The 16764-nt window shown below is 48.6% G+C and overlaps 1 protein-coding gene across 2 annotated transcripts in view; it reads right to left on the bottom strand.

Moving 5' to 3' along the window:
• The window catches only part of SEC14L5 (SEC14 like lipid binding 5), a 35650-nt gene continuing 22471 nt past the window's right edge, over positions 3586–16764 (bottom strand). For both annotated transcript variants that reach the window (XM_021411373.1, XM_021411374.1), the window contains 10 exons: positions 15274–15386; positions 11124–11313; positions 10371–10459; positions 9752–9822; positions 8912–9083; positions 8136–8270; positions 7613–7750; positions 6561–6806; positions 5693–5871; positions 3586–4717 (listed from right to left, as the gene is read on the bottom strand). In XM_021411373.1, the coding sequence (XP_021267048.1) occupies positions 4612–4717; positions 5693–5871; positions 6561–6806; positions 7613–7750; positions 8136–8270; positions 8912–9083; positions 9752–9822; positions 10371–10459; positions 11124–11313; positions 15274–15386 (1439 nt within the window). In that variant the 3' untranslated portion in view covers positions 3586–4611. The remainder of the gene's footprint in view (positions 4718–5692; positions 5872–6560; positions 6807–7612; positions 7751–8135; positions 8271–8911; positions 9084–9751; positions 9823–10370; positions 10460–11123; positions 11314–15273; positions 15387–16764) is intronic.

Below are 16764 nucleotides of genomic sequence, written 5' to 3'. Positions count from 1 at the left end.
CTGGCCTGGTTAATGCTCAGCTGCAGGAGGAGGAGCCGCCCCTCCCCAGTTGCTCTCAGTGGATCATTTAGAGCCATCCAGCCCTTCCCATGTTAAAGAACCATCAAAGCTGCAGGGCTGCCTGTACCCAACCACGTCATGGTATAGAAACCAACAGCAAGTGCTGGCCCTACTGGGGAAGATAAAAACATTTCAGTTATTGAAGTGCTAAAAGCAACTGGATACAAGCAAAACAGCATCAGTTTCTGTGCATACCCAAAGAGAGCAAGCAGCACACGTGCTGAAATCTTCAGCATTTGCCCCAGATTTGAAGAGCTGAGTTTCATCAGATGATCAGACATGTACCCTAGAGAGGTTTCTTTTTTTTTATTTCCAACATACAGAAATGTACAGCTGTTACAAAGACTGTATTTTCTTCTTCAGTTTTACAAATACTGTAACTAAGTCCATTTTCAGCATCAGTTTTGTTGTCAAGTCACACGTTATGGAGCACCCGGCCTTTTGCTGCTGGGCTCTTCAAGAACAGCTCGGTGGTTCTTTTTTCTTTTCCCCCCCTTCTTTTTTGGCTGAGAGAAATCAGGACCCCAGTCCATAAAAACCAGATAGCTGCGAGGGAGAGGAAGTAAAACACCACTTTCTAAAAATAATGATAATAATAATGATAATGCCCGTTTAATTCATATGTAGCTGATAGCTTGGAAGTGGATGTTGATGTCGTTAAAAGCCAGCACATGTCACACAACGCCAAGTTCGCCTTCCAGAAGAGAAATAATTACGCATAAGAATCACCACCACAAACGAGCTGGAAAAATGTTCAAGCTGATGGCGTGCAGGAACCTGACAAACGCGTGTCAGTGTTAGGCCTTGGATCTAACAGCTCAGCTTCGTGCTTCATTTGGCTCCCAGTGGGAAGGCTTCAGCTCATAAAGAGCTGCTGGCACTGCTGCTCACAGCTGTGGGTGCCCTGTCCATGGAGGTGCCCATGGCCACGGATGGGCCCGGGGCAGCCTGAGCTGGGGGCACAGCCCATGGCAGGGCTGGGGCTGGGGGTTGGGGACCCTTCCAACACAGCTGCGCTGTGGTTCCGTGATTCTGAGTTGGTAAAATGCATTTTGAAACGGGGGACTCCTCAGCCTCTAGCATGGTGAACTTGGTACTGCATCAACGCAGCACAGCTGCACGCCCGAGCCCAGCAGCCGGCCCGCAGCCCCCAGCTGCTGGCACACATTTTGGAGGAGTGCATTCGTTATGGCATTTTCAGGGTCTGATGAGTGAACCAAAGGCATCAAGAATAACTCAGGCCTTCTCCAAAGCTCAAAGCCTGAACGAGAGGGCCGTCCCGTTAATAATAAGGAGCTGAGCAAAGAATGGAAAACTCTATTTCAGCTATTTAGTTAAATCAGGGGTTATAAATTCGTATTAAAAGCGGTGGTATTTTGCACCCACGCACCCCCCCAGCCTCGATTACTGAAAAGACGGATCCAAACAAACTGGCCAACCTCACAATGAAGTGAACCAAGCGTCTGAAACTCCGCAGCAAACACCTGTGGCCTCACGTCCTGCTGGGGCAAGCAGGGTTACTCTTACCCAGCAGAAGGGTGCACGAGGCCCAGGATCAACACAGACCTGCACTGAGAGCCCAGGAGCGCGCTGCGTGCCGGTATTCAGCTTCACCCTTGGCACATGGAAAGTGGTAAGAAGCCCGCAGTGCTGCTTCTGCATCTTCCTGGACTAGAGTCTCCCTCAGGCCTTTCATAAGGCCGACTTATTCTATCTACAGCTGTTAAAAAAAAAAAAGCCCTTTTCGAACCCCCCCCCCCAAAACGTTTTGCCCAGGTGGCTCGGTCACCGTATTCCTGCTCTGTCTGATGTGACATCCACGCTCGGTGCCAGCCCTGTGCAGGGTGCTGCGTCCGTGCTCAGCCCCACTGAGGCAGAAGCGGGGAGCAGCGGGACGAGGGGGAGCTGCAGGGACTGCTAAGAGCAAAGGTCTCACTGCTAAGAGCAAAGGTCTGGCCACAGTTATTGGAAACAACGGCACAGCACCGTGCACCGAGTCACCCACGGCACCGCTGCCCTTGAAACACATTAAACGTGGCAGCAGCTCTTTGAGGTAGGCATTATGTTTCGCACATGGAGTATTCGAAACAGGGGAAAGCCCTCATTAATTGAGGAGTTTAATTAAACACCCAGCTGGTTGCCTGAACACGGCCCAAGCCGACTGGGCTGAATAACAGCCGCGAGGCCCTGCTGCATCGCCGGCTCGCTCCCTAGGTCCCGGCTTGTAAGATTTGCAAGGAGCCCCTGGGAACAGGATCCAGAACTCGGTCTCGGCTGAGCTGAGGTCTCAAACCAGGAGGGAGCTCTGCAGGAGCAGCCCTTCACCTCTGCCCGGCTCAACGGGACCGGCCAGAGCGCATCGTGTTCCGGGCACCTCCCCTGGCAAGAGCTGAGCACCCAAACCTTGTGCAGGTGGGAGGAGAACAGCACGTGCTGCATTTTAAGAACTAATTGAATCCAGTGCAATGGAGAAGATTCTCAACCAGAGCAAACTTAATGGAAATCTAGAAAACGGGGGATGTTACCGCTATGGGATGTGACCAGCCGAATGGGAATCAAGCCATAGAAAGCTGAAATCCTGAAACAGCACAGAGAGGGAAGGGCTAGGTTTGCTCCTGATGCTTTAGGAACCGATTTGAAACTGTGTTCCTAGCATCTGAACTAATCGCAGGATTTTACACTAAGGAGACACACGTGCACTTGTAATTCCAGGACTGTTGATTTCCCAGAGCAAAGGCAGTGCTTTTCCCTCTGTGTCAGGCTCCAGTTATGCTGAAATACCAGACACAGACGTTGAATCCATTTGGGAGAAATGGAGAAGTTTGCAGAGCAGCTGGGGAATGCCCTGACCTCAGAACTCTCCCAGGCCCTGCAGAATGAAGTTCCCTGCCCCGCGCTCACACGGAGATGTGAGCTGGGGGAGCCGATTCCTTGGCTCTGTTCCTTAAGAAAAGGACAATAAAAACACCAAGCCACTCACACGAGCGCATCACCTTCCTTTGTTCCATTCACTGGGGCTCTTTTCTCCTTTTGTCAACGCCTGGTGCTTCAAAATCATCGGTTAAAGAAGCAGGGTTAGAAGGAATTAGCACACGTGCACCTTCTCCTCGCCTGCACACGTTTTGCAACCTTAATAAGAGCTGAGTGAGAGGGGAAGAAAGACGGCTCTCAGCAGAGAAACACGGCCACGGATACCTGAGTTGCTGTGCTGGAAGAAACGACACCTCCACCACAAACTGCTTCAACCCTGCCCTGAGCTCAGAGCCCTCCTCTCACAACTCCCAAGCGCAGCACTTGCTTCTTAGCCCTGCGAGGCATTCCTCTAGAGCCCAAGCAGCTTTGGACCCGACCCGAACGTTGCAGGAGATGAAGGCACGCAGCCCACACCGCAGCGCTCGACACACAGCCCCTTGCACAAGAACCCCCAGCACTCACAAGGGTCAGCAGTAGATGCATCTGCTCATTCAGTCATCAGTTACTCCTCCCTAAAACAAAGCCCGTCCCGCTAAAAAAAAGGCGACTGGATTTAATAAATACTCATTTTTTTCAGATTATAAATAAGTTAAAAATGAACTTGAAATAAGCTATGATTTGAATAAATACGTTTCAGTAAGTGCTTAAATACAGACATGCTTTTTTTTTTTTTTCTTTTTTCTCTCTCTCTAAAGTTTTCAAGTTAGCTCATGTTTTGAAGACTTCTATAACACGGCCATAAAGATTTGTGCCTTCAGGAAATAAAATATTGCTTTTCTTAGCCCTTTATCATTGGATTCGGTTCCCACCTCCTTGGATGAGATGGGTCAGAGCCACCTATTATTGCTTGTAAACCTGAGGAAAGAGGAAAGGTACCTTTAAGAAAGATGCTCACTGGCGGCAGGGTCTCTGCCCGTACTGTCTAGAAAAAGGTTTTGATTTTTGTGTCTCAGTGGGTTAAAAAAAAAAAAATCCAACACATTTCCTAACAGCATCCCGTCAGATAGGAAGAGGTTTTAGCTTCGACCTGGAACTAATTTCTACAGCATCCTATCCGTACTGAAGTATTTACACTTTGCTTCAAGTCCCTGCACCTGGAGCGCCCGCGTTACCTTCTGAGGAGCAATGGGTACCCTGGGCACTCGGGAAACGAGATTCATTTTGCTACAGGTGAATAATCCAGTCCTACAGACCAACCAGATAAGGCAACATCAGCCTCCTCCACCACACGTAGGAAAAGGACTGACTGGAAGGAGCCCTTGAGAGTTTAGGAATACACAAATTCATGCAAGCTGACATTCATCCAAAAAAAACCCAAAAAAACCAACAACCCCACAATTTAAGAAATAGTCTACTGAGAAGTAGGCATCTGCTATAAAATACTACACCTGCCGTGGCTGCAATGAGTCCTCTGTTGAGAACAGAAGCCTCTCGCTGTGCAGGGGCCGCTGCCTGTGCTCACACAGCGCCTGCCCCACGGCTCAGCCCCTGCAGGCTCTTTGGTTTGGTGCACACAGCAGCTCCGGGGCGGCCAGGAAGCCCTGAGCAATTTTTCCTTGTGGTGCAGCCTCGGCCCTGCTATCTGGAAAGGTGGGAGCTGCTCTGGGACTGGCTGGAAGATGTCGTGGCTCCGCTCAGCTGGGAAAATCCGCTGTTGCAAGATTCCAGGCTTGACATGGATCCCCTGTCATGGGACAAAAGGGATGTGTTTGTTAAGGCAGGCTGCTGCTTCACAGATATCTTTACGCATCTGACAGCAGCTTTCTGTAACTCTGAGAGAAGTATTTTATTTTTTGTCCCAATGCAGCTGGTCTCTCTGCAAGAAAAAACTCCAGAGCAGCACAGCTCGGTGAGCTCAGCTGCTGCAGCCAGCCTTACAACTGCAGCCCCATAGGCCAGGAGTCCAAGCCCCTGTGTTTCCAGCTGCTGTCCTCAGCTCCTGCCAACCCAGCCCGGAGTCCCCACAGCTGTGACTGCTGTTTCTGGCACATTTTATGCGGGTAGAGCAACAAGGAACAGGTTTGAATAACTGCAGTCAGGAACTTGCTGCTGCTCTGAGCCGACGGGACCTGGCCAGGCCACGCTCTCAAGGTCAGCACCTGCCCACCTGCAAGCCCCATCTACCTAACGCCTCCTTCCAGCTCCTAGTGAAGCCCTTGCAAAGTCTTCAGATTACTGGATGATTTGGGAAGGGACGCTTTGCTTTGAAGGAGGCTAAATAGATCCTGCACAGGTAGATGTGTGCACTGTTGGCAAGGCGCTCTCCAAGTCACAGCAAACGTCCTCCTCCAATGCCAGATGAAGAATGAATGAAATAGCCCAGCTGGTATTCATTCCATTACTCCAAAAGCAGCTTCTCAAAACGTCCCCCATTCATATCAAGAAGTTCAAACACCTCCCACAGCTCAGGCCGCTGTAATCAAGAAGCACAAACCCCACTGGTGGACACGCAGCCAAGGGGCACGTGCAACAAAGAGAAAACCCTATTGCCTTCCACACTAAGGGAGATCGTTGCCACAAAATACCAACTTTGTGTCCACCTAATTTATTAGCAATTAAACACACACCTTCTAGAGATCACTGGTATCTGGATGCCTAAAGTCACACTTCGTAATCCCATATAGCTTCTTCGTTGCAAGCTGCATAGTAAATCTCCTACCTGAAGTCCTTGGATGCAAGCACCTCGTAGTAGTATATAAGCTTGCACTTGTGACTGGAAACTTGCAGAGAGGCGAGGACATCATCCACCCGAGGGAGGCTGGTGCCAGAGCAGGGCAGAGGACCGTGCATTTTCCACTGGAGGATGTAAAAGCCAGGCCAGCGAGTCACATGGGATCCCTGGAAGTAAGAGTGCTACCGAGTGACTGCTGCGAGCCTCAGGAAATAACTGGATGACTTGATGAAAGACAAAAGCTATTCAGCTGGCTACGTGGGGGAGCACACATCATTCACTTCATTTTACATGCCTGAGCCACACCTCTGTAACGTTAGCTTAAAAAAAACAAACACAAAATCTAAACAACCACCACCAAAAAGCTCATCTGATCATATTGAATTCATTTTTTTTATCACAGATTATGGAATCTCTTTGCAGTGGCTACGCTGTCTAAACTAGAATCACAGCACGGTTGGGTTGGAAGGGTCCTCCCAGCCCCCAGCCCCAGCCCTGCCATGGGCTGTGCCCCCCCCAGCTCAGGCTGCCCTGGGCCCATCCGTGGCCATAGGCACCTCCAGGGATGGGGCACCCACAGCTCTGGGCAGCAGGGCCTTCTAAGTAAAGACTCCTTCTAAGTAAAGACTTTCCTCCTAACATCTAACCTAAAATCTCCCCTCTTTTAAACTTAAAACCATAATAAAGTGCAATAGTCGTCATTTTCACAGGGAATTCAGAGAATGATTGCCATGACAACTATTTCCAAGCAACACACGATTTCCCATCCCACCAGTTCCTTCCCCTCTCCACCACCAGACCATTTTGGAACACAGTAGGGTTACAAGATGCAGGCCAGGACACAAAGGCATCTCACCTGGATGCTCTCCCCTTCCCGGCAAACCAGCGGAGATTCCATGCGGCTGTAATCCACGCCGAGGACCCAGGCCTTATCAATGAGCTGCACGTTGTCCCCAGCAGCAGAGCTACTTGGTAACATGGCTTCTTTATGACTCGTTTCTGGAGCTCGTTTGGAGTGAAAGAGGCTGAACACCACATCTCCCTTCAGGATGTCAAAGTCCCAGGTGATCACGGACTCCCCTTCCAAAATCTCCACAACGATCTAAAAAGGGAATACAGCAAGCACACAGCAACGGGCCAGGTATTTACAAGGCAGCCAGCCTCTGCCTTCCCACTCTGCACACGTGCTTTTCCCTGCAGTCTGTCAGTTAAGGGATCCCTCTCGATTCCTAAGGAGGACACCGACTGACTCCCGCTGCCGGGCTGCTGCCCCAGTAGATCTGCTCAGCCACCTTTATGCCATCTCTCCCCTGGATCAGAGTTGCTTGCAAATCACTTGCTAGTTCTAGGAAAGCCCCCATGGAACTGCAGCAAAGCATTCAGGACTCAGCACAGAGCACCTTCAGAGCGGCTGCACGCCCCAAAAGGCACCAAGGCTTTTTAAGGAGCCCGAGCAGGCCGAGTCAGCATCACCCATTGTCAGGGAAGCCAGAGAACTGTTCTGAAATTGAAGTGCTCCTTCTTTGGAAGTTCTCCTTCCTGATGACCCAGCTTACGTGTCACCACCACTTCTGTCCTTGCCAAGCCACTGAGAATGGAAGCAGTACTATCAAAAGAGCAGCAGAGGGAGCTTTATTTCCCCAAAAAGGATGAGGAAGAGCCCACATACAACGACAGGAAATCAGGCCACGGTAAAGAGAAGCAGCATTACTTCTACATTGGTTCTTAACCTCCCAGCCTCTAGCTGTCAGCTAGCCTTAGCCTTCCCACTGAGCACACGCTGCTGCTGAAACATATCGTGCTCACTGCTCGGGAGCTCTTTGCTGCTCTAGTCAACGTTCACAAAAGGAACACATCACCGGTGTCGGTTCAGCATCACCTCCAGCTTTCTGATGCTCTGGTTTGTACCTCGTGTGGAGCTCCTCTGAGGACACTTGCGGAATGATAGATAGTTTCTGTCCATAGCCGGATGTGATCTGCATTCTCTGGCTCTTCATCTGTTTGATAGAGCGACTTGGGAACGAGCCCACCCTCTGGAACAGTGCACTGCAAGAGCCAGACAAACAAGTATGAGGGTTCATGCTAACCCAGTGGTAAAGTACTGAGCACCTGCCTGCTGTCAGACACAGGAGGGTAGACATCCTCAGCTGGTAAAAGATTCCACAAAGTTTACTTTTACTGTGATGATTTCTTTAAGTTCCTTTAAGAGAGCTGACCTGAAATTCCCTTCTCCGGGACAGCACCACTGCTTCAGGGTGCAGCCTCCTGTGCATTAATTAACAGCACAGTGCTTAGAGCAGTGACACCCCAACCATTACAGAAAGCAGGAAGGAGCAGCAGGTTGGTGGGGTGGGTGGCTGCGTAGGAGGAGCAGATTTGAGGGAGCTTAACTATTGCAGATTCCATCTACGCAGCAGGAAGGAGAACTCACCATGCAGTCTCCCCCTAGGAAGTCTGGGATCACCTCTTTGTCTACGTAGTCCACCAGCCCTCCTGGACCCTGGTAGTTATTCCCACTGTAAATAAGGAACTTCTGCCTTGTGTTCTCATTGATAAACGGACTGACCTGAAATAAGAAGCGAACAAAGGACACCACTGTCACTGAGGGAAAGTAGAGATAATGTTGAGATACAGTCAAACATGGATGCTTTAGAGTCCAGACTGGAAGGCCCCATCAGCGGGGACACAGACCAGCAGCAGGATAGAACTTCTCAGCTCTGAAGTTCTCTCCCAAAGAGGGAAGTAATGAGGAAAAAAAGATCTTCTACTCTGGGTAAAATAAGCGTGCACTCACGACATCATAGACAAACCCCACAAGAAATTTATCAAGCACATTCTTACACTGCCATCACAGACAGCAAGCACCATGCAGATCCATACTTATCCCTTTCTCTTCAGTTTCCTCCAGCATGAGATTAAGAACTATTTGTCTTCCTCCATTAACATGAAAACCCACCACATCTGGGCTACCACTGCTGCACCAGGATTTACACTTCAGATCCCGCACGCTGCCCTGCTAGAATGACAGCCACTAGAAGCAAACACAGCAGCTCTGGAGCAAAGCTGTGGCCTCTTCAGGAGATCAGCCACGAGCTGTCTGCAAGCTTTTTCACCCCCTAACTCTTTGAATAAGCAGAACGTTCGACGACCGGACGATTTAGCCATTTGTACAGGTGCTTATGATCCCACAGCCCAGATTTCACCCACCAGAGTCCAAAGCACAGGAAAAACTCTGGGTGCTCGCACGATCAGCAGTCGCCCCAGAGTTTCAGGGTAGTTGTCCTCTACGACCTCAATAATCCGAAGCAGGGCCTTAACTCCAGGCCGCCACAGGTGCCGCATATTTAGCCCTTCCAAGTCCACCAGACACGTCCAGGATCTAAAATGAACATGAAGAAGATGTCCAGTCAGAACCTCCACTGCACGGTGGCTGCTCAGCACATGACCCACAAAACATCTCAGTAACATCATGGGTTGAACAGGACCTAAAGAAGCCAATGAGAGAGGCCAGCAGTTCCAGTGATGAGTAGATCTCTGCCCGGGCAGCAGACAGCATAAACCCAGCGAGCTTTCAGTACGCTGGATCCAGAAAAAGACAAGACAGATGTTCAGCCCCAAAGGCAAGGGCACAAGCTGTCCATGTGGAAGAAGGCAAAGGCGTAACAGCATATTGCCAAAAGACCAAAAAAAGTGTATTTTGAGATGGAAATGGAATCTGGCAGGTGGTTTTGTTTTCTAAAAGAGAGAGACCATCAAGGTTCTACATTAAAATCACTGTAATAGTGTGGTTACATTCATCTGAAGGGGACAAAAATAGTGTAAGGAAGAACCAACACTTGTTTTCATATGGAGTTGTAGAGCTTCTCAGCATTTGGGCCTGCTTTGTAAGGTACCCCAAGTCCAGACAAGAACAGACTGCAAGACACAGGCAACATTGCTGCCTGCTGCTTAACCCTAAGAACATTACCTAAAAGCCCCCCCAGAATCATTATTCTTACTACAACAGTTCAAACTCTGTAAGGATAGAAGAAAAATGAATGTACTAACGTGATGGGGCGCCCAAAGAGGTTGGTATTTTCCTCACATCTCTTTTGCCCTTCTTCGTTAATTGACAGAACCTGAAATTAAAGACAGCATAGACTTGGATTAGCCTGAGTATGACTGAGGAACCTGGAGAGCTCCTGAAACCTCTCAGAAAAATACAGAATCCAGAAATACACCAGTTTGAGAACTTACAGTGCGCAAAGCAGTACGAGTTTATGTGTAGATAAAATATATTAAAAAAAGCTTCTCTACTGAGAAGGTCTGCTGAACATACAAGATACAGATACTGAAAATCTAAGACAAAGCACAAGAGTCTCAAGGTCAAATGCTACTAGCTGAGTTGCACAGAAGAGCATGGAAAGCTTACAGCTGAGCTGTGTGTTACCAGAGAACACCCTTCTGGCCCATTCACACCATTACAGAAATTCCACTTCCTGCAGAGGAAGACAGAGAAGCTATGCTATGCCAAAGACACTATGCCAAAGGCGTAGCTTGGGGTTGCCAGTCGTGAAGCAGAGGAATTACTTGTGTCAGGCAGGTAGATTACTGCTGCACTACAGCAAGACTTCTAAACACCAAGGGAAACACAGTTCCTCAGGTGAGAAATGAATGCAGGTCTTACATGTCGCAGCAGTGACTCTTCTCCCAGGGCTTTCACCAAACCTTTTGTGTCCATCTGGCCAAGACGAAGGATGTAGAGTGGTCGCCCATCTTCAAAACAAACACATAGGTTTAAAAACCAACAGCTGACCTTGAAATGCCCAGAGATGTGAAGCTCTTCAGTGAACGCAGGCATGCAGATCGTTATCCTAACGTGTTTCTTGTATGAAATAACACACCACTGCCTGTGAGAGAAACTTCAGTGGGCTGCTGCTAGGACCACTGAGCAGTCATACAGTGTCCTAAGTGACAAAATGCTGTTTGGTCTCTGGTATTCTCAATATATTGAGGAAAAGGTAAAAGCAACACAGCCAGACTGTCTGGAACTGGAATGTGCCCTCAGGTTTTAGGGAATCTCCACATCAAGCACAGAGCAAAGCTCCTACTGCAAACAGAGATGTGTATGGCAGCCTCCCAGGCTATCACTCCAGCACCTTTCACAAATGCCACATTAAATATTTGAACAGGATAAAAATCACACCCAAGGGACATCCTATCAAAGAGATGCTGCTCCGCACTAGCCCTAGCCTGCCTCATTTGAGCAGAGAAAATAAAGGAGCTACAGTGAAAGAGAGAGGCCGACTATTTGCAGATCTTAAAACTCCTTTGTCCGTGCTTAAAGCATCAACACAGCCTTCTCCAAAAAAAACACAAGTTACTTATGAGGTCTTACAATGCAAGCTACACTGATAAGTGCAAGGAGGGAGCTTCTGACCTCTGTCTTGATAATGCCATCCTCCGGTGTAGTATTCATCCAGCAGGGCCGGGGGCCTCCATGACTGGAGGATGTAGTCCACCTGGTACTGCTTTCTCCAGGACAGCGACTGGCAGAGCATCTCCCGAGCTTTGTCGATGTTGAAGTCACGAGCCCGCAGAAACCGAAGGATGTGCTCATCTTTGGGGATCTGAGGGAAAAGAGAAATTCGGAGGATCGCTGCTTGAGTCACCACGCTGCGAGGAACGCAAACCAGCCTGCAGGACGTGCACCAGGTTTTAAGCCCTCAGAACACTGATAACAAAGATTGAAGATACATTCCTTCTCCCTTCTCCCTTCCTAATCCAGCCCAGGGCAGCAGATGGTGCTGTGAGCATGAAAGAAGTGACGCATCCACGTCCCTTTGAGAGATACGGGCTTGTTAATTTATCTGAGTGTTGCACACGCGCATGCACAGCCTGTGAGAAGCCCCTGCATTATGAGAGCCAACAGCCAGACACCCCAACAAGCTCTGGGCTGGCTAAAGTTTCCCACAGCTACCTATCAACAAGGACAAACCAAATGCTTCCACTCAGTAACCACAGCTGCAAGCTCACCTCCCTGCTGGGCAAATCAGCAAAGGATGAGAAGCCTTTGTAGGTAACACCTTGCCCAAGTTAAGCACATGCTCTTTGGAGGTGGATGAGCACTGCGCAGTCTTCAAACCGCTACCCATTAGCACCACATTTCAGCCCTCGTGCAGATCTCTTCTGCTTTGCTGCTGGTGTTTGAACAGCAAAGCTTTCCAGTTCCCCCACAGGCACCTCCCATCCCCTGACATTAACTCTTACCAAAAGGAATGACCCTAAAATCACAACATGCCCTCACTCAGTTACTCATCCCAAAACGTTTGATCAGTAAATCTAGCGCCACAGGCACAAAAGCCTTCCCAAACCAAGGCTACAGAATGGACCGTTCCAATCTCCTTCCAAATCTCCCATGTTCCCTTTGGCTGAAGACCAAAGACAAACAGTCAGCAGTAGCAGGCAACAGGAATTAGCTGTAACTCTAACAGATCTCAGGAAAGTGCCAAAGCTGACCAAGAGCCCATCAGTGGGGAAAACAGTTGGATTCTAGCTGCATATAATTTGTTGATTTCTCTTCTCCATTCCTTCACCCTCAGCTTCCCCAAAAGTGTTTGACCTCAGTTGCTACATCAAGTTCCCATTAAAAATGTAAGCTCTGCAGAGCTGGGCTAGTCTCTTCCAGAGCGTCCGTGCTTAGCACAATGCAAGCTATCTGAGCCCTGCTATGACACACAACGCGTGCCTTCGGAATCAGAGCTCTTTTGTTTGATCCCTGACAGGCTCATGGAAACAGAAAGCAAAGAAGAAAAGCAGCTAGCAGTGTCAGGCTGGGAGCAGCCCCAGTTGTGCAGGCTGATAGCAAGCTGTAAGCGATATTAAGAACTGATTCCATATAACGATGGGTAGAGATTGGGAGCTTAAAGCCAAGTACCTGCAGATGAGATAGGATATCAGTGCTGTTCAGCACAATGGGAGATTTTAAACACTTTGCATTTGTATGTCATAGAAAGGGAAAGGGCAGCTTTCCTAAACAGGATCTCAGATGTACTTAGATGAACATCTCCACATTTTTCTGCATCGTAGTAAGGTTAAAGAGAGCAGAATTTCATCAGATGAATTAAATTGCATTTTGCTGCTCAGAGGAAGCCATTACCCACAAGACAACAGGAAAAAACCATCTACCACAGTCCTGGATATCCTGCAAGAGGAGGGAGAGAGGAGGGCTGTTGCACAGCTTTCTTACTGCTTTTCAAATCTAGGCTGTGCGTAGCAGCAGGCAAGAGCCAAATTCAGTGCTTGTGGTCGGACCAAAGAACGCGATCTCTGAGGGGACGTAGTCTCGTAATTATCCTTGCCCAATCAAAGCAGTAACTTCCATCTGCAGGAAGACACGGTTTTAATTCCAGCCTGGTGGTCGATTTACCTGTGAAATTCCATGTACTCTTCCACACGGCACAAACTCACTCATTACCATTATTAGCTTTAAGAACTTGTAATTTTAACACCGTTTGAAGTTTGTGTCTTCACACAAGGAACAATAGACCTGGTTACAATGCCTGTTTGGAAAGGGACAGGGACTGGATAGCAAAATCAGAGGACTGAAGAGGAAGAAGGAGCTTGCACACCCCACAGAGCTCCAAGCACCCCAAGAGGCCGTCGTTGCCCTGTGCTCACGTGCTTTCCCTTTCACCTTTCCCAGCTACCATTTCCAAGCCTCTAAGAGGAGAAAGAAAAACCTACAGAACAAAACAGGCAAACACTCAGAACGTGCCTCGTCCACCTGAAATTGAGACCCTAGCAGATCACACACACACGGATAAAGTCTCTCATCCCTTGCTCTCATCTAGGGCTCATTTTCAGCCGGACACCCAATAGCCAAGACATCACACAGATGGCCCACACTGCTTTATTCGACACGTCACTGATGACCTGAAAACCCACATCCTGTATTTCAGAGCACAACTACACCTGGGAATCCCTGCCCTTTGCTTTGTGCCTGCTTGTTGTCAACTCCCTTCCATCTGAGAGCAGGTTGAAGCAAGGGGAGACACAGATCACAGCCAATACGTAGTACAGCATATTTTATTAGTGAAGCTGCTGGTGTTAGCAGATTCACACGGTTCACTCCCAGTTAGCTGGGAAGCCAAGCCCAGCTGTACACTCAGAGGCAGAGCATCACAGCAATATGCTAGCAGCTTGCAGGTAGGTGTGCAGACAGTCCCTCAAGGGGTCCTCTGTTCTACTGTGTGTATATGTATATACACACGTACATACATTCATTCCTGTAGTCCTTACCTGTCTATGGCAGCCCCCTCTTGGGCATGGTCCAAGTTACACCAGCACTGCTGGTGGCTGGAGGCAGCTCCTCGAAAACTTTCACGTACCACCTCAACACACACTGCCCTTCCCTTCAGCTTGCTGTTTTCTGGTTAACTTCAACTCTTTCTCCATCCACAGGTGAGAAAGACACAGCAAAGCATGCAGAAACTACTGGCAAAGTTTCTTGTTAACAGCTTCTTTCAGAAAAGTCAGTTCAAAAAAAAAAAAAGAAACGACACTATTGCAAAGCCTATGAATGCAGAGTGGTTCCTAATGATCTGTGACTGACTGGGCAGTTTATCCTCTAGGCCAGGAAGCTATTGCTATTGCAACCTTATCTAGCTCTACCCTATTTTCAAGGGAGATCACTTGCTCCAACCATCTTTCTCCCATTTTCCCCCTTTCCTAAGGGCTCATTACCATTCGATTACTCTGTCTGATGCTACTGTTGGTCCTTTCTTCCTTCCCACCCGATCTCCCTGCATCAGTAAATCTGCAGGCAGACACCTCTGAAGACATTCAAGCTGCTCCAGGTCTCTTCTTTTCTCAGTCACGTACCCCTTGTTGCCTAGCCTGATAAAGAGATTCCCCTTCAACTAAGAGGAATCCAGGCAGCTGATGAACATTACAGCAACTGAGAGATGCATCTAACCTACAGTACCCATGTTGATTTTCTGGGGGTAAAAACATGTTTCTACCTATACTATCTGGCCAAGCCCAGCTGTACTCGCTCCAGCTTAGCCCCCTCACCTCCTCTATTTTGGCATTTTACACAGTATACCTCACACCATGAGGTGAGACGGTCTCTACTTCCTGAATTCTGTGTGGCTTTGAAAAGGTACATTTTGATAAAGGAGATTAAAACAAGATCAGAACGAATTCTGCTCAGAAGAATTCAGCCCTTGGCTGTAGGAGCTTACGCAACCTGCCTGATCCAACACAGGTTTGGGAAGCACTGCATCCAGACCAGCCAGCCAGGCCACGATCAATGCCCACTGTAAAAGCACAGCTAAGCCGCTGTGCTTGGGTACCCAGCACCGCCTTTCCAACACACACAGGGCTACAGCTGCAGTCCATGATGATGCTGGATGCTGCTGTGAGATCACACAGGCTGTTCTCCGTGCCTAACCCTGTACCTCACCTTGCCAAAACAGCTGAGTCTCAACACACAATTATCACGACTGAGTTTTACTGTGGGACATCCAAGCTGTGAGAACACCTGCAGGCAGACTTGCAAAAGGGTGCTCTCCGTGTCATCTACCCACCTTGCCTTTGTGAGTTTCTTGAAGCCATTGTCGAAGACGGATCAAGCAACTCTCTTGCATTGGAGTCAGCTGGCCCAGATATCGCTCAATGTAATCGGCATCCAATTTGTCAGCTGGAGAAAGAAAAAGAGCAATTCAGAGGAGATGTGACATAGCCAGAAAAGCGATATGCAGTTATTTCTACACATGAGGTTACTCGTGATGTACACTGGAAGGGCACAAACCCCCCCCATTTTAGCTGCCTGCAGGGAGTGGGTGAGCAATCCCCATGGTGATTAGGGCACGAGGACACAGACTGCGTAAGATAGCAAAGCCAGATCGCTCCACTTGTCTCTCAGAACACTGATATTGCATCCAACCCTGACTATTCCAGCAGAAGCTTTTAAAGAACTATCACAAGCTCTGGCATTCATCTCATTAACCACTCTGAGGCCTGGGCACTTAAATCCCCTGGTGTCCTAAAAAACTCACTCACAATTTCAATGACAAGAGGCTAAAAAGCAGCTACTTGAAATATTATCCTGCTTGTAGACACCAGAGGGAAAGGGAGAATAACTTGAACATTTCACACAGCAAGGGAAGCTTCTGGCATGAGGATGCCCTGTGTAAACCTGCAGCTCAAAGTCCCTCCAGATCAGAGAGGGACAAAGGACAAGGGCTCTGAGCCTGCCAGCATTCAGAGAGAGATGCAGATGTGCCGTGCAAGGCTTGTGTGTGCAGATGCCAGTGAGGAAAACGTGGTACCAAAAGGGAGCAGCACAGGGCAGTGCTGCGCTGGAGACAAGCAGGCACATGAGAAGGGCTGGGAGCAGGACCTCAGAGCTAGCTCTGCAACAGGCTTTCCCCCCCCCCAGCAGAAGCCATTAACTGCAGAATAAGGACTGGAAACCCACAGGATGCACTGTCTCTGGCTGATAATACAGAAATTATATGCAGTAAGTGCTACACCCACACAGAATGCACAGAGCTAGCAAGCTGAGGAGCAGACTCGAGGAAGTTAATCACTCTATGAACATGAATATAAACAGAAAGAGAGCTGCTCTCCCCTTCTGCTAGACACAATCTGCCACTTCTAGATTAAAGTTAGTCTCAAAGCACAGAAACATTTCTTGTTCTCAGCTCCTGTATGGATTTGGATCCTCTTTGCAGGCAAATTCCGCCAAAGAGAAGCTCCAAGAGAAGGCCCACAGAGACCAGAGCCCTGGAAAGTTCCTAATTCCAAGCTTTTTCCTGAGTTGCACTCAGCTGAAAGAGCAGCTGTCCGCTTCTGAGAAGTGACAAGTATTTCCAGTATCACTGATCTAAATTAAAAGGCTCTTCTTATTTCTGTCAGAGAAGCAGCTTCTTTAGTCTAGAAGGTATCAGCAGGTTGATACACAGAAAGAGAACGTTCGATTCTGTGCATTTGTCATAGACTGGTATGGGGAAAAAAGCCACAGAACCAAACAAATCCATGAGAACACTCATTCTGAAATCGACAAAATAGTTAAC

This window comes from Numida meleagris, chromosome 13, assembly GCF_002078875.1.
Source record: "Numida meleagris isolate 19003 breed g44 Domestic line chromosome 13, NumMel1.0, whole genome shotgun sequence".
NCBI lineage: Eukaryota > Metazoa > Chordata > Aves > Galliformes > Numididae > Numida > Numida meleagris.
The sequence above is the reverse complement of the archived record's forward strand: the minus strand, read 5'-3'. Positions and strand labels throughout refer to the sequence as shown.